The 23782-nt window shown below is 48.8% G+C and overlaps 2 protein-coding genes across 2 annotated transcripts in view; both read left to right on the forward strand.

The window, feature by feature from the left end:
* The first annotated feature begins 709 nt into the window (after window positions 1–709).
* Window positions 710–23782, forward strand: part of MRPS6 (mitochondrial ribosomal protein S6) — a 42738-nt gene continuing 19665 nt past the window's right edge. The window contains exon 1 of the mRNA XM_038136783.1: window positions 710–1104. Coding sequence (XP_037992711.1) covers window positions 1060–1104 — 45 coding nt within the window. The 5' untranslated portion in view covers window positions 710–1059. The remainder of the gene's footprint in view (window positions 1105–23782) is intronic.
* SLC5A3 (solute carrier family 5 member 3) lies at window positions 967–22702 on the forward strand. The gene is made up of 2 exons (XM_038136771.1): window positions 967–1104; window positions 14326–22702. Exon 2 carries the CDS (start codon window positions 14620–14622, stop codon window positions 16768–16770), a length of 2151 nt encoding a protein of 716 aa, XP_037992699.1. The 5' UTR covers window positions 967–1104; window positions 14326–14619; the 3' UTR covers window positions 16771–22702.

Here is a 23782-nt window from a genome sequence, read left to right on the forward strand (position 1 = left end):
GGTGTCCCGGTGTCCCACACGAGCAGTGTGTCCCGCTCGAGCAGGGTGTCCCGCTGTCACGCCCGGGGTGTCCCACTCGAGCAGGGTGTCCTGGTGTCCCACTCGAGCAGGGTGTCCTGGTGTCCCCCTCGAGCAGTGTGTCCCGCTCGAGCAGGGTGTCCCGGTGTCCCACTCGAGCAGGGTGTCCCGGTGTCACGCCCGGGGTGTCCCACTCGAGCAGGGTGTCCCACTCGAGCAGTGTGTCCCGCTCGAGCAGGGTGTCCCGCTGTCACGCCCGGGGTGTCCCACTCGAGCAGGGTGTCCTGGTGTCCCCCTCGAGCAGTGTGTCCCGCTCGAGCAGGGTGTCCCGGTGTCCCGCTCGAGCAGGGTGTCCCGCTCGAGCAGGCTGTCCCGGTGTCACGCCCGGGGTGTCCCACACGAGCAGGGTGTCCCGCACGAGCAGGGTGTCCCACACGAGCAGGGTGTCCCGCTGTCCCGCCCGGGGTGTCCCACAGGCGCGGCGCGGCCCGAGCCGCTCCCGCCACGCGCGGCCCACACGCGGCGCGGCCGCGAGCCCCGGCCCCCCTGCGGCGCTCCGTGCGCGGCCCCGGCCGGGAGTGAGCGCGGCCCGGCGGGGGGAGCGGAGGGGGGGGGGCGGCGCAGTGGAAATTTCCACTCCCTGCAGCAGCGGCGGCGGCGGCGGCTCGGGCGGCTCGGCGGGGCCGGGGGCGGCGCCGGCCGCGGGGGCAGCGCGGGGAGGGCCCGGCCGTGCCCGCGCGGGGGTCCCGGCCCTCAGGCCGCGGTGCGGGGCAGCCCCGGCCCGGCGGGGGCGGCGCTTGGCGCGGGCAGGGCCGGCCCGGTCGAGCGTGCGCAGCTCCTGCGCCCTTTAAGCCGCGCCGCCCCTGCCCGTACGGGCGTCTGAGCCGCGGGAGCCGCGCGGGAAGGAGCCGCCACAGCGCCGGGACGCGCCTTCCTCCACCACCTCCTCCTCCTGTCCCCCCTGCTCCTCCTCTCCGGCCTCGCCGCAGCCCCCTCCTCCCCACCCCGTGCCCCGCTCCTCCTGCCACTGCCAGCTCTAAGATGCCCCGCTATGAACTGGCTTTGATCCTGAAAGCCATGCAGAGGGTGAGTGAGGGAGAGGAGACGGGAGGAGGGGAGGGAGGGAGGCAGGTGGGACTGGCAGACTCCCCCCCCCATCCTTGCCCCGCGGTGTCCCCCCGGTGCCCGCTGTCCTCGCCGCACCGCGTGGCCCGGCCGGCCCTGTCGCCCGCAGTGTCGCAGCGTGTCCCGGGCTCCGCGGGGCTTCCTCCGCGCTCCGGCCCCCTCGCCCGTCGCCCCTTCCCTGCCCGCGCCCTCGGAGACTTGGCTGAGTCGCTGCCCCCGAGCCGCAGTCCCCTCTCCCCCTCCCCTCCGCTCCGCAGGTAAGCAGATCCCACGCTCTCCGAGCGGCGGAGATGCGGTTTTCCCTGCCCATCCCCTCCCTCCGTGCCTGGAGCAGGTGAAGCCGGCCCTTCCCGTGCCCCTGCCAGCGCATCCCCCTCTCCCTCTGCAGCACCAGCGCTTTCCATCCCCCTCCCCGCACCTGCGCTGGCACCACCGGGCACCTCCTCGGCTCCCCTGGGCTCCGGGAAGCCTCGGGGCGAGGGAAAAGGGGCAGCAGCGGGGATTCGCTCCAGCCAGGGAAGGTGCCGCCTTTCCCCCCGTGTGCCAGGGAAGTGCCAAGGATGGGGTTTTGCCCGCAGCGGTTGAGCGGGGCCGATAGGCCGGGCCCTATCGCCCCCGGGAAGGGGCGCTGGGGGTGGCAGCAGCCGTTGCCGCTGTTTTTTGGCAGCGCGGTGATAACGGAGCTCGGTTAAATGATGCTCTTCCCATTCGGCAGGAGCTGAGTCAATACGTGGGGGAAGGGGGGGGAGGGTGGGAATGGGGGATGTGTGTGCGTAAAAATAATAATAAAATAAGGCCATCTCCGTGTGGATGGGAGGTTTATTTGGTAAATAACAGCTGATACCGGCCCTTCTCTAGTACCTTCTATAGCCTTTGTTTATCTGCTACTTTCCAGCTTCATATGCGGTGCTGGTGTTGGAATGTAGCAGCACTTGCGCTGGGCTGGAGCCCTCCGATCCAGCCCGGCGTGGATACTCTGGGATTTACCCTTCATTCCCACCAGCCCCTTTTCCCCCCGAGCAGCGGCAGCTCAGCAGCGTGGCCGTGGTTTTTTGGGAATTACGGGAGCACGTCTGGTGTGCCGCATGCACTAGTACATTTCCATTCATTTTACATGGACCATCCACATGTCGGGGCTGGCTTTTTTTTTTTTTTTTTAATATATTTTTCCCCGTGGTTTAGCTGCAGAAGCTGTAGTAGAGACATCTCACCTGGGTCCTCTAGTGGAGAAACGCAGCAGCAGGGAGAAAGCCGGGTGACATTGCTGCACCAGCTCACCCGGGCAAAAATACGCTGCTTTTCCACTTGCTTGTCAACATATCATTTTTGTCCGATTTTTTTTTTTTTTGTTCCTTTCCACGCCTCTCCCCATGGGTGGATGAGGCAGAGGTGCTTTTCGAAGCCGTGCTGTTGATGTGGGAGACGCTTTAAGCCGGGCGGGCACTCGGAATGCAGGGCAGGACAGCAAGCGTAGCAAATTGCCGTAATACTGAGGCAGGAATAAAGTGACTTCTCTGAAAGGATGCCACGGAGTGCTCTCTGCTGGAAAGGCTCTCTGGTTTCTAGGATCTGACCACGGAGAAGCAGGGATAAGCTTTTAGCCATAAGATGCTTCTAATGAAACATCAGTGCACTCAGGATTTAACATCTGCAACCTTTGCCTCTTTGAAGTTGGACTCTCCAGCATGTTCTTTCCACATGGATGTACCTTTAAAGGGGTTTTTTAGCTCTGTGATTATGTCCAAACATTTCAGCTTGTGCTGGTGTTTTTAACCCACCCTTGTTGTAAGTCTAAAATTCAGAGTCTGTCTGTAGGTGCTGCTATTTTCGTGCTGTTTTCAGCACACCACATCTGGGTGCTTTTTTCTTTCCCAATATTTTGCTGCTCCCGCCTTTCTTGTGCCATGAGAATGGTTGGAAATATTTTCTCGAGTGGTTTTATGCTCCGTGGTGCTGCTGGATCTTGGCTGGGGGGGGGTTGCTCTAATGACCCCTGTGAGCTGTGCATAATCCTGGCTGCAATACTGAATTAAATGAGGCAAAATATGGGCATAATAAGCCAGTCTGAAATAGTGGAATGATTCCATAACTCCTTCCCAGAGAAGAATAAACGACATTGCTTTTCCACACTGGTGGCAGCACCTGGGCAGGTGTTCCCTGTCCTGCCCTGTCAGTCCCTCTGTGGTGGCTGCGTGTCCTGGTGCTGTCTGAGCAAGTGCTGACTCTTTTGGTGTCTGTGATGTCCTTCCTCACCTGTGGCAGCTCCCCTGTCCTCCAAAAAAACCCCCAAACCCTTGTCACTTGGCTTTCCTGTGCTTTGGAGCTCGTCCTGAAATTTCTCAGAGCTCTCTGGCAGCTTGGTGCAAACCTCAGCCTGGAGACTTTGCTGCCTCTCTTCAGAGGCAAACTTGGTGCTTCTGTGGGGTTTTCCCCACCCACAACTTGCTTTTAATAGTTCCCTTGGCATTCTCCGGGATGCAGGCAGAATCAGTCCCTCCAGTTGATTTTTGTTACTTTAAGCCCTGCTGCTGCCCGGCCCTGCTCGTGTCCAAGTCAGGGATCCTCTCCTGTTCTTTCCCTGCATGTGGCTTCTGTTTGGGGTCTGTTGGGAGGGTCCCAGAGCAGCACACCCCATCCATCCCGCCTGATGCTCTCCTCGGGCTTGGCAGGCTCCAGAGCCTCTTCACCTCTCCTTTTGTGCCTTAAAAATGCAACACCCAAGAGCTTTGGGTATGGGAAAACTTTCACTTTGCACTGGTGCCACTCACCAGCCTTTGTCTCTGGTTGTCTGCGTTTACTTTCCCCAAAAAGTCAGGATTTTATTCCGAAGTCAAGGCTGAGCAGCTCTTCTCTGTCCTGATTTGTGGGAGGTACTGGACTTGGACTAAAACCACTGTATTTTTATACACTAAAACACAGGATATTTTATATCCTCTGTATCTATAGAGAGTTTTTATCAGCAGAGCCTCCACTTAGTGACTCTCGGGAAAACAATAATAAAAGCAGCCCCAAAATTAATAACCCCCCACTGCTCTGTGGTGTATTTGGGGGGTGAGAGGTTTGTGTTGCTGTGTGTGAGTTTATGGAGGAGATGCTTTGGGCAGAGCACGGTGTGAGCACATGGAGGTGCAGTGAGTCATTTTGCCCATGGTGTTGCTTTCCACACTGCAGCATGGAAGGAGCAAATGCTGGGGGGAGCTTGGTGGCAGGTTTGTTATCAGCAGTGTCCAGGTGTTTGCAAACCAAACTTTACCTGCCCACAGCAGCCCCAGTGCTGGAGGGAAAGGTGCAAAATGGAGACACAGCTCTCCGTGGCCTGAATTCCCTGTTCATAGCAAAAGCTGAGTTTCTAAGAATTCCTGATTTTCTCCCATCTTTAGCTCTGAGTGGGGGCATTGTGGTGGAGCAGCACCTTCAGCAGGGAAGGGCAGTGAATCCCCAGGAGTGAATCTGCAGGAATTCTCACTGCCTGGAAGAGCAGGGCTCTGCAGGGAGCTCTGAAACTCCCTGGGAAGGAAGTGAGGGAAAGGGAAGGAAGGAAGGCAGAGCTGGAAATGGTTTCCTGCTCTGAGGCTGTTTGTCGGAGTGACTGTGGGGTGGCAATGCTAGACTTCTGAGAGGACTGGGACACAAAGTGGGAATCCCACAGTCCCTGAGCTTGGAGAAGACCTCCAGGATGGAGTCCAGCCTTTGTCTGATCCTCACCTTGTCACCCAGAGCAGAGCACAGGGACACACCCGTCCCTACCAGCACCCCTTTGTATCTGGAACTGATGGGCACTTTGTAAATAACTCGGAGTATTTCACTACAAATGAGGAAATTCATCAATATTTTATTAGTAGTGTGCTCCTCTTCACTTGTGATAAAGTTCAAACACACAGAGTCATAATCTAAAACCTAACCACTTTTTTTTCCAGCAAATACCTGGACTAGGAGACCCATCCACCCTCTTCTGGAATCCCAGAGTGGTTTGGGTTGGAAGGGGTCTTAAAAATCACCTTGTTCCACATGGCAGGGACACCTTCCACTCTCCCAGGTTGCTGCAAGCCCTGTCCAACCTGGCCTTGGACACTTCCAAATAATAATAATAATAATAAGCTTGCAGTGAATGTGTGCTCTCATTTCTCCAGCCATGTTCTCACAACACAACTTGTCTTCAGCAGCTGTTTGTTGCTTTTGGAGTGGGTTGCTGTGTTTCCAAAATTCCCTACCTGCCGTGTGGGGATTGTTGGCTATTTTGGGAAAGCCAAAGTAAATGGGCAGTAGTGTTGCTTGACATCTTGACTATTCCACTTAATTGCTGTGTAGGCAGCTGCAGCAACTGGGCTTTTGATGTCTCAGTTGCCAGGAAGGAGGGGGAGAGAACCAAGCAGGAAGATACTGGGTTTATTTTATATCATCTCCTTTCCTTTCCAGTGAACCACCTGCTCTTCCAGTGGAATTGTGCACCTTCCCCACCCCTCTTCCCAGCTGAGCAGGTTAAAATTACACAAAAGTTTTTTTTCCCTCTGTTCCCACTGGCATTTTCAGTAGGCTGGAAGGGCTCTTGAGCCTGGCAGGGAGGGATCCTGGAGCTGGGGGTGGTGCTGGGAAGGAGACCAGAGCCTTGGAACTAAAGACAGGATCAGAAAACAGCAAGATCCAGCACTGGCTCTGCTGGAGGAGTCACCTTTTTGTTTTCTGCCTTGAGCATTCCATAAGAAGAACTGGATTTTGGAGAGGGTGGTGCAGACAGCATTTGGGAACGATACCCTCTTGCCTGATATTTGACATTTTCAGTCTTGGAAGAGCTGGAACTTTTGCCAAGTGTGGCATATGTGCCTGGCTCTGAGGGGACACAGAGGATTATTCTCTACTGCAGAATAGTTTAAGCCTAATTTCAGTTTCTTGCAGGCCCCTGGTGGGTTTTCAGTGGGGTTTGGCCAGTCCCTCTTCAGGGGACAGCAGTGGGGGTTAAACCCTTGAGCTCAGACTTCACTGGGCTGCCCCTGGTTCCTCCTCAGCAATGAGCTCTTTGCTCCTGGTTGGGTTTTGTTCCTGGTGTGCTCTGGCTGTGGACAGGGAGGTGTTGGTAACTTCAGTGTGGAGCAGCTCCTGTCCCTAACCTCTTGGGATGCTGAACAGCATTAATCTCTGATTGTTGGAAAGCCCTGAAACGTGACTGACTCCTGTAAAAGTTGTCCAGTGTAACACTGAGGAGAAGCTGCTCCTTCAGCTCACGTGTGTTTGTGTTTTCTGTCTCCTAATCTTCATCAGTTCCATACTTTGGAATGATGGGAGCTCTGCTTTTCTCCCTGTGTTCTTTCAGGAGCTGATTTCTCCAGTTCCCTTGTCCCAGAACCATCATTGCCACACAAAAATTGCTTTGGCGTTTGTTAAGTTGTTGTCAAGTAATTTATCTTCCCCCTTTTTTTTTTTTTTCTTTGCCCAGACAAGCTGTGGCTGCCCCTGGATCCCTGGAATTGTCCAAGTCCAGGTTGGAGCAGCCTGGCACAGTTGAAGGTGTCCCTGCCCATGGCAGAGGTGGCACTGGATGGGCTTTAAATTCTTTCCAACCCAAACCATTCCAGGATTTTATGATTTGTCTGGCTCCATCCATGGCAGGCTGATAACTCCTGGAGCCACAGCCACCCCTGCCTCCCTGGCTGCAGATCTGGGATGAAGGAAGAGCTGTTGATGTGGAAGCAGTTGCTTGGTAGAGCTTTGTGTCCCACCCTCTGTGTCCCTTACCCGAGGGCAGCAGGAACCTCTGGGCTCCAGGTTATTCCCTGGAAAAATTCCTGCCCTATGGAGCACCAGGAATATCCCCAGTGTGCCTTGAGAAGCTGATAGAAAGGTGAAAGCAGGGAAAAATAAAAACACAGAAAGAGATGGAAAACATGACTAATTATGGAGAAGTGGAACAGGAAAAATGGAAATTAATTATGTGGAAAGTAAGGCAAGATGTGAAGACCTGTCCTGTGGAGCACTGGTGCAAATACTGGTGCTAAAAATGAGGTTCTAGAGAAAATTCTCCACCCCTGGTGAGGAGAAGGGCAGGAAGGAAGTGGATGTTGTAAAGGGAACGTCACGAACCCAAGAAAGAGCATGGAGGAACTGCAGAACTGATGTTCTGCTGGTTCTTAATCCTGGCTTGTCCACTTGCAAGCCAGTCCTTGTGTTCAGTCCTGCAAATATCTAAGGAATAATAAAAAGCCAGGTCCGTGCAGAGGAGGGAATGTGCTCAGTGGAGTTGGTGTTTTAGAAAAAGAAATCAATGTTCAGTAGCTTTTAATGGAGATATTCTGCATCAAGCTTTGTAATTATAATTAGCATTAATTGTTTTAGAACCAACAGAATTTTATTGAACTCTGGTTTTGGTGTCTTCAAATCTCCAAGAAGGATCACAAGTCCTGAAACAGCACCCAGCTGACTGGGAAGCTTGGAGAGCCTCAAATTCTTGGATTATGTGTGATCCTGAACTTCTGCCTCGCTTATCAATAATCCTGGGGGTGCTTTATATTCTTCCAGAGATTGTGGGCAGCCAGAAATGTGATGGGAATTTGGGGAAGTCCTAAAGAAGTTTAATGAGTCTGGCTGGGTTTTTCTTTTTTCTTTTTTTTTTTTTTTTTTTTTTCTTCCTAGAAATTTGAAGAAGAATTTCCTCCTGGTATCTTGCCCAGTTTCATGGGGACTGACACTTCTCCTTTCTCATTTCCCAAGTAAAATTTCTGCACTCTCACAGCCAAAAGCCTCCTCAAATGGGATGAACCAGCACATTTTTTAGGCTGGGATTATCCAGTTCCTGCTGAGTGCTGATCACCACCAGCTGCCTCACAGCACTGAACCTCCAGCTGAAGGAAAGGGCACCCTCAGCAGTGGCAGAGATTTTGCAGCATTTCTGATATTTGCTTCTAAAAAGGTGATAACCTTGTGCAGGGAACTGAAGTGTCCTAAATCCACTCCAAAAATCAGAATTTTGGCTGCTGAGGCTTGTTTGACCCCTTCTCTTGCTGCTGCTCTGGTGACCAGTCCTCTTCTCCTCCATCCTTGCCACGGCAGTGAAATGTTTGTGCTGCTGCATTTTGGGTTCCAAAGGAAGGGATTTCAGCCCTGGGACTCGGTGTCTTGCTGCCCCTTCCAGTGCAGTGTGACCTGGCAGGGAGATGCCAGAACCTTCCAGTTTTTGCCAGCCCCTTGCCACTTCCTTGGCAATGTCTGGCATTTTGCCCTCTGGTGCCCTTGGTTTTGCTGTTGACCCCGTGGCTTCTGGAGTGTCTCTGCCCCTTTTGCTTTCAGTTCCTGTGGAAAAGAACTGTGTCACATGGAGGAGGGGATGTCACCTCTCTGCGGTTTCCTTGCTGGGCTGGGCTTTGTGGTGACAAACTGAGCTCAGGAGGGTCCTGCTGGGGCTGCAGCCGAGGCAGGGAAGGTTCTGCAAGGCCAAACTCCTTGGAAGCTTCTGCTCCCTTCACAGAATTCCAGAGCTTGGAAAAGCCCTGCCAGCCCATGGAGTGCCAGCTGTGCCCCATGGCCGCCTTGTCCCCAGCCCAGAGCACTCAGTGCCACCTCCAGGCTTTCCTTGGGGGCTCCAAACCTCCCTGGGCAGCCCCTTCCAGTTCCTTTCCATGAAGAAATTCCTTCAGAAAACATTTGTCACCCATGGAAACCTAAGCCAATTCTTTGGGCTGACAAGGGCAAGAGGAAGGTATTAACTCATTATTTTCTTCCAATTGATAATTGATGGATTCATCTCCTGGGTGTGATGGTTATCCTGTCTAGGTAGGCCTGGAGAAGACAGAATTTCTTTCTGGTATCTCTGAATTTTAACAGATAAAAAGGGACTTTCTGTCTCCTTCCCTCTGTCCCCAGCTTACCCCCCTTGCCCTGTAGGTGTTTGGAGTTTTGGGAAGAACAGTGGAAGCAAATCAGTTCCTTATTCCTGCTGGAGTGCTGGGGACTGGCTCTTGGCAAAGGGAACCAGCCAAGTGTGAATGTCACAGGCAGTGGCATGAAGTGGCTCGGGGAGGGTGATGCAGATTCTGAAAAAAATCCATCTTTTCTTGCTTGGCAAGGCTGGAGCTTCTCTTGTGTCCACTGGCTGCTGGAGTGTCCTTCCTGTGCCTCCTCCCTCCATTTGTGACTTGGTGGGACACTGGAATAGGTGTGTTTGCTTGGGATGAGGGGGGAAAATGGTTAAAAAAAACCCCAAAATGACAACTAAATGATGTCCTGCTCTAACCAGTGCCCTTGAGCTCCAGTTGGCCTCACATCACTCCAGCTCCTGCCCTGTAATTGTCCACTGCACATCCCATTTCTGACTGGCAGTGACTTCTCTGTGTCTCTTGCTCTGGGGTTACTTATTTCTCTCATGTCTCCCTCAGCAGTTGTGTAGAAAAGAATCCAGAAGAATTTATGCTGGAACAAGCTGCTTTTTTGTGCTGCTGCAGTAAAATGAAGACCAGAGCTGGAGTGATTCCTGACCAAAACAAAAGTTCCTTACGTGTTCATAACAACTCCTTTGAGTGAGTGACTCGTTCCTTGCACCTCAGACTGGGTTTTTTTTTGTAGTGGTGGTTTATAGAGTTGGCTCCTGAGTTCTCCAGAGCAGCAGGATCTCGATGTGGTGATGATGCAGAGTGTGACCAACAGGTTCAACCTGGAAATGTGGCCCTTCCCTGCTGCAGCCTCTGGAGTTCAGGGCTGGCCTGGCATCCCCAGCAGCTCCAGTTATTTATTGGGTGCTCCAGGTCAACTTCTGCCTTCCCTGTCTGTCCCAGGGGGGTTCCTGGCACGTTCCTCTGCCCCAGCTCCTGGTTTTCAGGCGAAAGCCTGGAACTGCTGCCCTGGATGCTGAGGGCTCTGTTGAGCAGCTGCCAAGGATAGCCCCTGCTTCCTCAAGGGCATGTGCTACATAATTTATGTATCACTTACTCCATGAAGAGCTTCAGTGCTCCTTTTTTGTGTTCTGGAGTGCTGCAGTAAATGGAACAAAGCTTTTCCTCTTCTTTTTTTTCCCCTAAGAGATTTTTTAGCTTGTGTTTACTGTGGAGCAGTGGACAGGTAGGAGTGTGAGGGGTCTGGAAAACACACTCGGGGGTGGCACACAGTACAGACCACACTCAAGGCACGTGACTTCTGGTATTTATTAATTTTTCTGTGGCAGAGTTAATATTTTCCATGATCCTGGCAATCTGGACAGATTTCTTCCACACAGCAGAGCTGTTCAGTAGGTGAAGTGCTGCAGATCTGATTTCAAATACTCCTGCTTGAAGGTGGAGAGGGAAAATGTTGTTCCCAAGAAATAATGTGAAAACTGCTTGGAAATCCGTGAGCAAAGCGCTTAATTTGCAATTTGCTAACAGTGGACACTCGTGTGGGATAGGTGGGCTTCTACATCCCCAAATTAACCCTTAAAACATCAGGATTGGTGAGGAGAAAAGGAAAGTCAGCTCAGACACTTCCCATCTGCCAAAAAGCCGACAGAGCTGAGAACAAATGGTGCCTTCAGAGCTGGAGCAGTTGGACTCTGGCATGTTTTAAACACCCATTTTATTAGAAAAGCACTGTGGAGAAAGTTTTCCTTTAGAGCAATCGTACAAATTTCTCCTCAAAATCCCACCCTGGGTCTGCTTCACATTATGAAATCTCTCTTCAGGGACTTGCTTGGGATTTTTTTTTTCCCTTAAGGAACAGGCTGGGTGTTGGAGAGACATATGCATTGTTTCACCAGAGCTGCAGCCTCTATTTCCAGACAAGAGGGAAGCACATTGTTTTGTGTCTTTGATATGATCCAGCCAGAAAACAGCCTCAGGGAAGAAAATTCCCAGTCCTTGGCAGCAGCGCTGTCTTTCTGCCTTTTTTTTTTTTTCCTCCCTCTGTCAGTGCCACAATGTTCACTGTTCTAATAACTCAGGACTAAACTCACATGGGGCATCTCAAAAGTCCTTTGTAAGACTTGAGGTCAGAACTTGCTGAAAGTTCAGAGGGACGAGTCTCATTTTCCTAATGAAGAAAAGTTCCAGGGTTATTTTGGAATTAGGTCTAAGAAACTGGTACAAGAAGCTGCTTCAGTGCTGTAATTTAGTGACAGTGCAGCAAATTTGTGGTGGCTGCTGAAAACTTTCCACCTTCCAGCTCGGGCAAACCGAGCCCTGCCAAAAACCCCTCAGGTGTTGGTGAAAAAGGGCAGGGTTCAGCTCTCTGAAATTGGATTATTTCAGGTGCATGGTCTGGCTGTATCTTCCTATGGAAGACACTCCAGGAACTTGTTGTTTATTTTGGTTGGAATGAGCCCCCTGGAGCTGAAGTGACTTAATTGAGGAATGTCACAATTTATTTGAGGGCAGCTGCATCTAATAGTGACACACTTGTCAGAGAGTCTGGATCCTGGAATTACACAAGGTTTGGATTCCCAGGGACCTCAGAGCCCATCCAGTCCCATACCCAGGGCAGGAGCACCTTCCATTATCCCATCCAGCCTGGCCTTGGGCATTCCCAGGGATCCAGGGGCAGCCACAGCTTCCCTGTTAGTATCCTGTTTATAAAAACACTCTGGATACTGCTGGTATCAAATTGAATTCATTTTGATAGATATTTTTGTGATTTTTCCATATTGCTCTATAGGGTATTTCTGACAGGTCACTGATGAACCTACAGGGAAGATGGTGGGGGGCAAACTCGAGTTAAAATCAAATATTTTTTTTAGTAATGAGAAGGACAACAGAACATTAAAAATATTAATTATTACAGTTTCCTTATCTGGCTGTTCGTCTGGCTTTCTGTATAGCAGATTTTCTTTTTGGTCATATCTCAGTAAAATCTCTTCTTCCCTTTCTCTTCAAATATTTATAGTTTTGGTATAAACATAACGTAGCTGAAAAATTAGCTGAATATAGCAAAAGACACAACACCATTAAAGTGTTGCTCCAAAGTGCTTAAAACTAAGAATAGTCCATTAAACTTGGCTCTGATTGCGTCATCTGATGTGAAGTGTTTATAATTTTGGGTTGGATTAAGCTATTAGACCATTTAACTACTCCTGTATTTGCGGGTGGGGAGAAATGTGAATTCTTCTGTGGAAGAATTGAAAATACATCTGTGGTTTGAGGCTTCTGAAGAATGATAAATTTAGCCCAGTGCTGTAATCAGTCCGTTTTGTGTCATTCTCCTTAGTCTCTCATTATTGGCTGTAATTCCAGCAGAAGGAATATCTCTATTCTCAAGTGGGTTTGTGGTGCTGGGGGGGAACCCTTATTATTTTTATTCTTTTTTTTTTTTTTTTATTTTTCTCCTGAAAAACAGCTGGACCATACAAATGACACAGTGGTGGATTTGTCCTTAAGGTTGAAGTTGTGGCTTGCTGGGAGCTGTTTTTAAAATCTATGAGGAGTTGCACATTTTTACCTCAGCACCATTGCTGCCTTTAACACAACGTGTGCATTTTCAACCTTAACTCTCTTGGAATCTGAAATGGTTTTATTGACCCTTTAAACAAAGCCGATATATGGCAGGGATGCTAAACAAGAAACCAACCAAATATTAGAATATGCTATCAGGCTGTTTGTATTAATGATTAATTAATGGAGAAATGGGAGCTTCAGCCTCGTGCCAGAGAATGAACTGGAAGGGGATGCCTGGAGCTGATGCTCGTAGGACTTGTGAGATTTTATGGCCAGAGAAAAAGACCCAGTGTTGGTTTTCTTGTGCTTTTACCAGTGGGTGGGAAAGAGGAGTGGAGTCAGACCCCGTTCCTCACCTTCTGTAATAATCTCATTACTGCTGCTAAAGGTGTGTGTTCTGATCTTTAGACTAAACCTGTTCTTTGCTTTGGAGTTCCCTTCCCATGGCCATTGGGTGCAGGAGATGGAAGAATCCCGTGTCCAGCTTTCTCCAAACCCATGAGAAGCCTTTGGGTTGGTAGAGGGTGGGCAGGCCCTGGATCCCTGGCAGTGCCCCAGGCCAGGCTGGACACTGGGGCTGGGAGCAGCCTGGCACAGGGGAAGGTGTCCCTGCCATGGCAGGGCTGGCACTGGGTGGGCTTTGAGATCCTCCCATCCCAAACCATTCCATGATCCTGTGGTACCTCCCATACCTCCCAAGGAGATGGGAGCACATCCCAAATCCATGAGGGAGCCGCCATGCAGCTCCTCAGTGCCCCTTCCTCTGCCACCAAGTCTTCATTGTCCCCTTCCCTCCACTTCCAGCACTTCAGTCCTGCTTGCCAACATGGCTTTTGTTTCCTGACGTGTTTGGGAGCTGTCAGGTGGGATTGGGAATTCAGGAAGAACACAACAGGGAAAGCTTTGCCTCCATACCTTCCACCTCTCCGTGCTGGGATGGGAATGGATGCTGGAAGGGCATTTCCTGGCTTCCTTCCAGATGTGACTGCTGCCGGAACCCACCCAGTGTTCCCTCCTGTGCCTCTGGTGCTCCCAGAAAAGCCCAGGTGTGCGTGTCCAAAGGGACTGGCCCTAAAGTGCGATGTCAGGTGGAGTTTTGCTTCTGCCACTTGCTGGAATGGGATGTTTTCTCCCCTTGGATCACGTGGATGTGTATGGAGAGCTTTCCTAGTGATTATCTGTACCCCAGACAGGAGCAAACTCGCCTCAAAATCTGCAGACTAACCTTGATTCTCCATCTGATTTGAAACGGATGTTGATTTTTGACAGCGCTGTGACCTCACTTTGATTTTTCTAGCAGCCAGCTGTTGTCTCAGGTGCTGTCCTGTGGTGCCAGGATCTCCCAGGATTTGGGGGGTGCAGTGCAGGAAATGCTGAGCCAGGTTTGGGCTCCATAGCCATTCTTACTTGTTGGGTTATTTTAATTTTATTTTCCTAAGATTGCTTGGAAGAGGAAGATCTGGTTAGTGGCTTGAGAAGGAGACTTGTGAGACACCAGAGTAAAGAAAAAGAAAATGTATTTCTGTTGCTTGCTGTGTTCTGGGGAATTTGGGTCACTCAATCCTCCCGAATCGCTGCGTCTCTGAAGGTACCTGTAACCGTTGAAGTTGACTTGTGAAAGGCTTTTACCACTTAGCCCTACAACTATTGAATGATGTCTGTTATGGATTGCAGGAACTATAAAGGGGGAAAAATCTGTGGTGTTCAGTGATTTGTTTTACTACACTTCAAATTTTTTCTCATTACTTCATGAAATTCCTCTCTAATTCAATCTTTGTCTTTTGTCTTTGCTGCCTTGCAGGGTTGGTACAGTAGGCCTCACTAAACTTAGCTGCAACTAAGAATTTCTCCTACATCAACTGAGTTAAGGCTGATGCTCTTGTGGAATGTGGATTAAAAGTGCGTGCTAAGTTCCCAAATTTGAGAAGCGGAGAAAAGTAAATGTACCACTGCCACCAGCATCAGGACAGCAAACCAAGGGACAAAGAATTTGACCCGCTGTGTTGATTTTGGTTAAAACTGGTTCACGTGGTGCTTAAGAGACGTTGGCTGGGGGGCGAGAAGTGGACGTCAGCGAAGGCTTTTTGGTTACAAAATGAGGGCTTCTTTGGAGCCAGCAGACATTGCCATTGTGGCCCTGTACTTCGTGCTTGTAATGTGCATAGGTTTCTTTGCCATGTGGAAAAACAATCGGAGCACCGTGAGTGGCTACTTTTTGGCAGGGCGTTCTATGACCTGGGTAGCTATCGGGGCCTCGTTGTTTGTGAGCAATATTGGAAGTGAACATTTCATTGGGCTCGCAGGATCTGGAGCGGCGAGCGGATTCGCCGTAGGCGCGTGGGAGTTCAACGCCTTAATGCTTTTGCAGCTTTTGGGATGGGTCTTCGTGCCAGTCTACATCCGGTCGGGAGTGTACACCATGCCCGAATACTTGTCCAAGCGGTTCGGAGGGCATAGGATTCAAATCTATTTTGCAGCGTTGTCTCTACTTCTTTATATCTTCACCAAACTCTCGGTTGACTTGTATTCAGGGGCGCTTTTTATCCAAGAGTCCCTAGGGTGGAACCTCTACCTGTCGGTGATCCTGCTGATCGGAATGACGGCGCTGCTGACTGTGACCGGAGGGCTGGTGGCCGTCATCTACACGGACACCCTCCAGGCGCTGCTTATGATCATCGGGGCCCTCACACTCATGATCATAAGCCTCATGGAGGTCGGTGGGTTTGAAGAAGTGAAAAGGAGGTACATGTTGGCGTCACCGAACATCACCTCCATCCTCCTAACCTACAACATCTCCAACACCAACTCCTGCAACGTCAGTCCAAAGCCCGACTCTCTCAAAATGCTGCGCGAGCCGACGGACGAAGACATTCCCTGGCCTGGATTTCTGCTGGGACAGACCCCGGCCTCAGTGTGGTACTGGTGCGCCGACCAAGTCATAGTGCAGAGAGTTCTGGCCGCCAAAAACATCGCTCATGCCAAAGGCTCCACCCTCATGGCCGGCTTCTTGAAGCTGCTGCCCATGTTCATCATCGTGGTGCCGGGGATGATCTCCCGCATCCTGTTTGTGGATGACATCGCCTGCATCAACCCCGAGCACTGCTTCCAGGTGTGCGGGAGCAGGGCCGGCTGCTCCAACATCGCCTACCCGCGCCTGGTGATGAACCTGGTGCCCGTGGGGCTGCGCGGGCTCATGATGGCCGTGATGATCGCCGCCCTGATGAGCGACCTGGACTCCATCTTCAACAGCGCCAGCACCATCTTCACGCTCGACGTCTACAAGCTCATCCGTAAGAGCGCGACCTCCCGGGAGCTCATGATCGTGGGCAGGGTCTTCGTGGCCTTCATGGTGGTGATCAGCATCGCCTGGGTGCCCATCATCGTGGAGATGCAGGGCGGGCAGATGTACCTGTACATCCAGGAGGTGGCGGATTACCTGACCCCGCCGGTGGCCGCCCTGTTCCTCATGGCCATCTTCTGGAAGCGTTGCAACGAGCAGGGGGCTTTCTACGGCGGCATGGCCGGGTTTGTCCTGGGCGCCATCCGGCTGATCCTGGCCTTCTTCTACCGCGCTCCCGAGTGCGACCAGCCGGACACCAGGCCCGGCTTCATCAAGAACATCCATTACATGTACGTGGCCACGGCCCTGTTCTGGATCACCGGGGCCGTGACGGTCGTGGTGAGCCTGCTCACGCCGCCGCCCACCAAGGAGCAGGTCCGGACCACCACCTTCTGGGCCCTGTGGAAGCGCGGCGCGCCGGAGAGCGCCGGCAAGGGGGAGCTGTACCAGGCGCAGGAGAAGAGCATCCTCAAGTGCAACGAGAACGCCAACCACATCATTCCCAACGGGAAGTCGGAGGAGAACATTAAAAACGTGAAGCCGGAGGACATCAACCTCCTGGTGACGTGCAGGGATGACAGCAACCCGGTGATCTCGGTGAGCCACTCCGAGGTGGAGACGCCCGTGGATTGTTATTCCAACGGACAGGCCGCCCTGATGGGGGAGAAAAAGCACGAGGAGGAGGAGGAGGGGACTGACAACAGGGCGAGACATTTGAAATTCATAGATTGGTTCTGTGGCTTTAAAAGTAAAAACGTAAACAAGAGAGTGGTTCGGGAGGTCGAGGAGGAGACTGTTTGTTTACAAATGCTGGAAGAGACTCCAAAAGTTAAACTATTACTAAATACTGGACTGGTTTGTGTCTGTTCGCTTGGAATCTTCATGTTTGTCTACTTCTCTTTGTGAGTGAATAGTGAACTTTTAAGGGTATGGCTTAAACATACAGAAGTTGATACAGGTCTCTGGAGATTTTTGGTTTTTCCTTTCTTTTCTTTTCAAACAACATAACCACAACCCAGGCATTGTTTACGCTATAATTGTAAGATCAACTCAGCTTTAGCCTATTTCGAGACCATTTGAGATGTGTTGTCCTCCCTCTGCTGAAAGCAGAACCTGTCCTGTGGTGGCTTTTTCTTTTTTTCCCTTTTGTGTTAGTTTTTTTTTTTTTTTTTTCCATTTGCAGCACTAACCTTTTGTTTTTCTGTGTATAAATATACCAAAGGCAGGCAGGTGGCTGTGTTTGAAGTCAGGCTGTTACAGCTCAGTCAGCATTAAGTGAAGATAACAGGTAATCAGTTACCAGTGTGTAAAATCTGAGTGATTAAAGCTGTGTCAAAAGATTTTTAAACGCAGAGCTGTGATGCACATTTATAAAATAACTGTATTACCTTGGCCAACTTAGCACTTTTTAATTGCACTCACTGCTTTTTTTTCTTTTTTCAGTTTCTCGTTTTTCTTCAGGCAACAACAGGAAGCTGTTTTGTCTAATTTTATAGCACTTAAAACATGATGGCTCTTAGCAGCTTTCTGCCTTTTTTTTTATTCTTTGTAAGGAAATTTTTGTCTTTTGATTTTTATCTGCTGTAAATTCCATTACTGAGAAGTTTCTGTATTAAAAAAAAAAAAAAGAAAAAAAGAGAAAAAAACTAAAACAAAAATAAGCCTGGAGATGACAAACTGTCAATGGAGGAGGACAAAAAAGAATTATTTTTTGTGTGGTTTAGTAGTATATTGAAATTGAAGAATCACAGAATTCTTGGGGTGGGTTTGGGATGTCCCTGGGCAGCTGTTCCAGGGCTCTGCCACCTCCAAAGAAAGAATTTTTTTCCTCAGGTTTGGGTGGAATTTCTTGAGTTTCAGTAAATGGCCAAAAGATTCATTCAGCCTCTCCACCCTCTGAACCTTTGGGACATGGATAGGATTAGCTTCTTTTTAGGGAAAAATCTGTTTGTAGGTTCTACCATATGGGAAAAAGAGAACCATGAGGCTTTGCATGTCTTGAAAAACTGCTTTTCACCCTGCAGGAGGGTTTTCCTCTGCTGTGTCTGGGAGGAATCCCGGAGGAGGAAGAGGAGGAAGCCCCGATGCTGCAGGGGGAGAACAACTGGGAAGGCGAGGAAGGGGAAATGGGAGAGAGGAGGTGAAAGTGCTCCTTGTTTTCCAGAGTCCTTTTGCCCCACATCTTCTCCCACTTCCCCTTTCACCCTGTCCAACTTCCTTTTTGTATTTTGAGAAATCCCAGAATCCCTGAGCTTGGAAATGCCCTCCCTGCTCATTGAGTTCCAGCTGTGCCCAATCCCCACCTCGTCACCCAGCCCAGAGTGCCACATTCCTTGGACACCTCCAGGGCTGGGCACTCCACCAGCTCCCTGGGTAGCCCCTTCCCATGTGTGACCTTTGTTTGAAGAAATTCCCTCCTTCCTTCCCTCCCTCCTCAGAAGGATCCTGTGGGATTCGGTGTCAGGAGACAGGGAGCGCGTGCAGCCACAAATCTGTGTCGGCAATTGAGGTCTGTCCTGTCCTCAGGATTTTTCCAAAAACCTGAATTCCTCCCAGGCAGCCACAGCTATTTGTAGGTCTCCAGATCCCGAGGATGTTTCCTCCTGATGGATGGATGGATGGATGCCCAGGCAGGGATGAGCAGTTCCCAGGTGTGGAGGATGTGTGTGCAGCAGGTTGGTGCTCTCATCCTTCCCCAAGCCAAGCTGGGTCCTGGTTCTGGGAGCAGAGCCCACCAGTGTTAAACTCCTTCCCTCTCCAGGACAGAGTGGTCATATCCAGGCTTTCCATGGAAATAATTCCTCCAGTTGTCTTTGCTCCTGAGCTCATTCAGGAGAGCACGAACTGGCTGGGCCAAAATCGGGCTGAGGGACCATTGTGAGCGTTCACCAAAACCACTTCAGGGGTCCAGCACCATCTCCTTGGCACACAAACAAGAACCAATTCCTGTGGGGGAAACCTTTTTGTAGAGATGAGATTTGGGTTAATCCTGCCTTTGCCTGCTGGAGCAAGTTTGCTTTTCCAGTGGTGCCATCCACACGGCTTTTAGCAGATAATTCCCAATACATATTTTCAGATAAAATGATTCACCTCTGTTTTTGGGGTGGTTTTGTTTGTTTTGGTGGTGTTCTAATATCAGTTGAATCTCATTCATTCCAAAACTTTGACCAGAGGCTGAGCTGCCCCACTTTTCTCCACTTGGTTTAGTTGAACTACTCCAAAGCGGAAAACTTGGAGTGTTGTTGCAGTATTTGTAGAGAGGAATCACCATACGTGGTGTTTATCTTGCTACCAATGGGACAAGACACATTTTTTTTTATGTTCTGTGTGTCCACAGCTTGGTTTGGGAAAACATTTTAAATCCTGTTTACGGGTGAAATCCTGGTGTGTGAAATTAATGTCATCTCAAGTTGCTTCATTAGTGGGCTGAGCTGTGAAGGACAGCTTAATGTAAAGATGTAGGGAATTATTTCCATACGGGATAAAATCATTTAGGGCAACGTTTGATCGTAGTGGGATGAAAAAATAAGTTGTAGAAATTAAAGATAATTCTCAGTCCAACAACATCCTCCTGAGAAGGCTGGGATGAGGCTCCAACACCTGGTTCGGCCCAGGGAAGGAGACTCGTTTCCGTTCGGAGCTCGGCACGATTTTGGAGCAGCTCCTGGCACTGGGATTTTCCAGGCTGCTCCTCGATGTCCAGCGCTTTGCCAGCGCCTGGGAAGCCAGGTTAGCTCAGGGACCCTTTGGCTGGGCTCCGTCACCCCCTGTGCTGTCCCCAGGGTGCCTTACGCGGGCGGGCGGGCGGCCCAAGGCGCGGCTGGAGGAGGCGCTGCCCGCGCTTCCTCCGACGGCTTCTCCCTGCTGCTTCCATCCCTCCGCCCCTCCCCGAGCCATTCGCTCCTCCAAGAGGACACTTGGAAGAGCCACCAGGAAGAGCCACCAGGCGCAATTCCAGCGTCCCGCTTGGTCAGATCCGCGGGGAGCTCTCCTTGGCCGTGGAAGGGAGTCGAGTCCTTCAGGACCGCGCTGCGGAGCCCGAGGTGCTCCATCATCTCCCGCTTCGTTTATTCCCCCTTTTGCAGCACTCACCAGCTGCCACATTAATCACACTGCTAATTGGCAGGCAGGATCATCATGGGTTATTAATCTGCCTCCCCGCCCCATCTTCCGACCTGGTATTGTGAAGCTTTTAAGCAAATTCTTTCTCCAGTGCTTTTTCTCTTCAGGTGTTTCCGAGGTGTTTCGTGTGCTCCTCTTCAGCCTCACTGTGTCGTAGAGATCCTGGAAGTTGCTGATGCTCTTTGCTGCATAAAACCACTTAATAAAAGGCCTTTATTATTAAATAAAGATATTCCTAAGGTTCCAAGCAAGCTGCCTGCTGGCGAGAAGGACCTTATGTAGGAGAAGGGATTTTTTTATAGCGTAAACAAGCCTTTGCTGAGGGGGGAAGTTGCTAAATTTGGGGTTAAACACCCATTTTTTTGGTCCAGCAGAACCACAGAGTGTTTCCCACGATGGAATTTTGTTGCCTGGCCCCCTCCCCCTGGGTGGGGCTGGTTGTGCTTCTGTCTTGCAGCAATGGGTTTATTTATTATTGCCTTGAGCTTAGGGTGACAAGTCTTGGAAAACTGAGTTTGGAATGACAGCTTTTTTTCTTCTTTTTATTTCCCTTAACTTATTTTTTTCTGGTAAGATATTTGAATTTTGCTCCTGGAAATGGTAGAAGCCTTTTATTTAAAAAAATAAAATTAAAAAAAAATTAAAAAAAAAAAAGAAAGGCTTCTTGAGAGTTTAATAGTACATTTTGGGAGACTGTTTTTATTTAAGTTTTTTTAAAATGGCTGATTTGATGCTATTCTCTGCCAAAGTTTAGAGGTTTGTTTTTTTTTTTTTTTGTTGTTTAATTTTTTTTTAATATAAGTTTTCCTGTTTAGCTTTTAGGGAAAGGAAACCGTGCGAGATTGTAAGAAATAAAAATGGCCTTCAGTATATTCCTTATATTGTGTATTTTTTAGTTCTCCACTTGTGTGTTCCCTGATCCCAGAAGGGCCAGGATGAGACTTCTGATGAGAGTCATGAGCCCTGTAACCGAGGAGAGAAAAGGATTTATTTCCACGAGGTTACAGTGGAGGGGGCAGAGCCACCCAGGGAGCTCTGCCAGCACTTAAAAGATGCTTACGACTTTAAAACAGCTTTATTTTTTTTATATATCTATTTTTTTAAATCCTGAGATAGAGGAGGTGTTGGGAATTGCTCCCTTTCAGAGAACAGAGACATGGAAGAAGCTGGAGTTGCCAAGCTCCAGCTTTCTCAAGGAAATCTTTGGATTTAGCATGTACAGAGAAGCAAAATTACTCATCTGTTAATTTGGTATTCTGTATGTTCTGTGCCCTTAAATGTAATTGTTTTGAAAATAAAACTAACCTTGTTATGTGATGTTAAAAGCAGACTTCTGTGCAATGTTTTAATTTTTTTTTTTTTGGTTTTTTAAAGAAAATGTTTGTATATAATTAAATGGTTTAATGTGCTTTAATTGGCCTAAGGTAAAGAGTAGTCCTAGAATGTAAAGCATATATAATTAGAATTTCTGATTTCACTGTGAGATCTCTGAACTCTTGTTTTTTTGGTTTTGTTTTTTTCTTCTTTTTTTTTTCTTGCAAAGTGGTTTTGTTTTGTTTACAAAACACTTTTCTCTTTGATTTCTTTCCTGGTGTTGGTTTCAAGGCATTTGCTTCACTTCTGTTCCAATCTTGAACTCATGGTATAGTGACATCTGGTGACACTTGGCATTCTCAGTTCCACTGTGTAAAGTCAGACACTTTGAGCAAAACTGGCGGTGAAATGACAATTCTGTGTCTAGGAATTCACGCTTTTCAAATGAGGTGGTTATAAAAATAGTTGCTGTGCAAAATGTTAGTAGTCTTCTTCAAGAAGAAAGCAAAATTTTCTAATCTCACTCGAGCAGTCTCTTCATTCATCATCTTCTTTTTTAAAGCACAGTGTCAAAGTGATGCTGCTTTACCTTGTATCTCTGAGAAAAATGTTTTTTTAGATATCTGTGAAGTATTTTTTGGGTTTTGTTGCTGTTGTATTTTTCTGCAGATTTTATATAAAATACCAGTTAATGAACTGCCTTTTTTCTGTTGGTTTTTTTTTAACTCTCTATAATACATTTCAGACCAAAACCAAATGATATCATATAGCATTTGAAACCTGCCTTTTTCCTTGTCCCTTGGTTGTTTTTTTGGAAATAAGCCAAATGGGCATGTAGATAAGATCACTATAATGGATCCAGGTCTCTTTTGGTAAAGTGTTATTTAAAGGTCTGTTAAGATCTTATAAGACAATATAATGAAAAAAAAAAAACCTTTACTGTAGTAGGAATATAGATTTAGAAGTGTTAATGAGATTAATACAGCTTAATTATATTGTAAGTTGCTACTGTCCTTAATGACAAGCTTTTTGTCATAGAAACGATGTATGATAAATTAATTTTGGTCTAGTGTATAGAATTATCATATTGCTATCAATCTTTGAAGTAAATCTGATGCAAAATTTTCATAGTTAGCATTGCTGGCCCTGTGTATACTGTTCTTTGTACACTGTATGCATTTTATTTTGCCTCCTGCATTAGTCTTCAAACTAAAACTCTTATTAGAGAGTATTTGGATACTTTCAGACTGTGTTTCTTGCAGTTTACATTCCTTTACCATGGCATTTTGTCCTGTCTCAAAGTATTGTATGGAAATGTTTCAAACTTCTGTACAAAGTTTCAATAAAAATAGAGAAAAAAAAAACCAAAAAAAAAAACCCCGAACCGACCAACCCACCAGAACAGAGACTTTTGGAGTATTTTACTCTCAGTAAGCCCTGCGTCCCTGTAGGGAAAGATGGTTCCTGCTTATTCCAAAGGCAAAGCCAAACTGGGTTCTTGGAGAGTGCAAGGAGAACTCCAGGATCCCAAATCCTGAGTCTGGGCTCTGGTTTTGGGAGGTGGGGCTGGGCTGGGCTCGGGGCACAAAACAGGAGTGAACCCCCTCTTAGTAGAGCAATCTGCTTGGATATTGTGCAAAATTCTTTTTTTTTTTTTGTTTTATCTTTAAATATCCTGTTCAGTTGCTGCTTAAGCAGATCTTGAGTGGGACCAGCACCTTCTTACTGATTCTGGAGTTAAAACATCAGCACATTCTGTGAGCAGAGCCCTGAATCTGCCCCTTCCTTCTCCTCATCCCTGGCCCCTCCGTAAGGACATGGTGAACTTGGGAATCACGAATTCCTTGTCCAGTGTTGGTGGTTCAGCAAGGGCAGGGGCAGGCGTGGTGTTAAATTAGGGATTCATGTTCCTCTGGAGATGGGAGCTTGGTAAAAACTGTGGCAAGGCTTTTAAACCCAGAATTTGAGCTGCAGACAAAGCAAATGAACCCAAATTTTTCATTTATTCTCTTCTTTTGCTGCCGTGATGTAAAAGAAAAGTGGAAATTTTGCTGTTGTTTGTCTCAAGGGGTGGATAAGAAACATTTTTTGAGCGGAAACTTTAGATTTGGGATGAAAAATAAGCATTCTCCTGCCTTACAGACTTGTTTTGGATTGGTGTTTTCCAAGAGGGAGCGTTTCCATGAGTTAACTATTAATTAGCCAGTTCCATAATTAGTTTATTAGGTGTTTACCCAGTGAGCAGCTTTCCAGGTCAGTGATTCTCAAAGAGGTTCAAGCAGCCTCTCTGTCCCCAGCTGGTTCTGTTTGTGTTGGCCAAGCCTCACTCCCCAGTTTCCTGCTCTTCGGGGTTTTGGGTTCTCCTGGGTGGGGGGGCCTGGCCCAGGTGGGCTCTGGGCAGGATTTGTGTGGAAAATCCCACAGAGGTGGTGGCAATGAGACCTTTTCCTGCAGGGAGTCGCCCTCCTGGGATGGGGCTGCC

The sequence above is a fragment of the Motacilla alba genome, chromosome 1 (genome assembly GCF_015832195.1).
Source record: "Motacilla alba alba isolate MOTALB_02 chromosome 1, Motacilla_alba_V1.0_pri, whole genome shotgun sequence".
Classification (NCBI taxonomy): domain Eukaryota; kingdom Metazoa; phylum Chordata; class Aves; order Passeriformes; family Motacillidae; genus Motacilla; species Motacilla alba.

Bases quoted from the DNA above. Each gene is read 5' to 3' on its own strand.
- SLC5A3 (XM_038136771.1), top strand. From the start codon at position 14,620: ATGAGGGCTTCTTTGGAGCCAGCAGACATTGCCATTGTGGCCCTGTAC.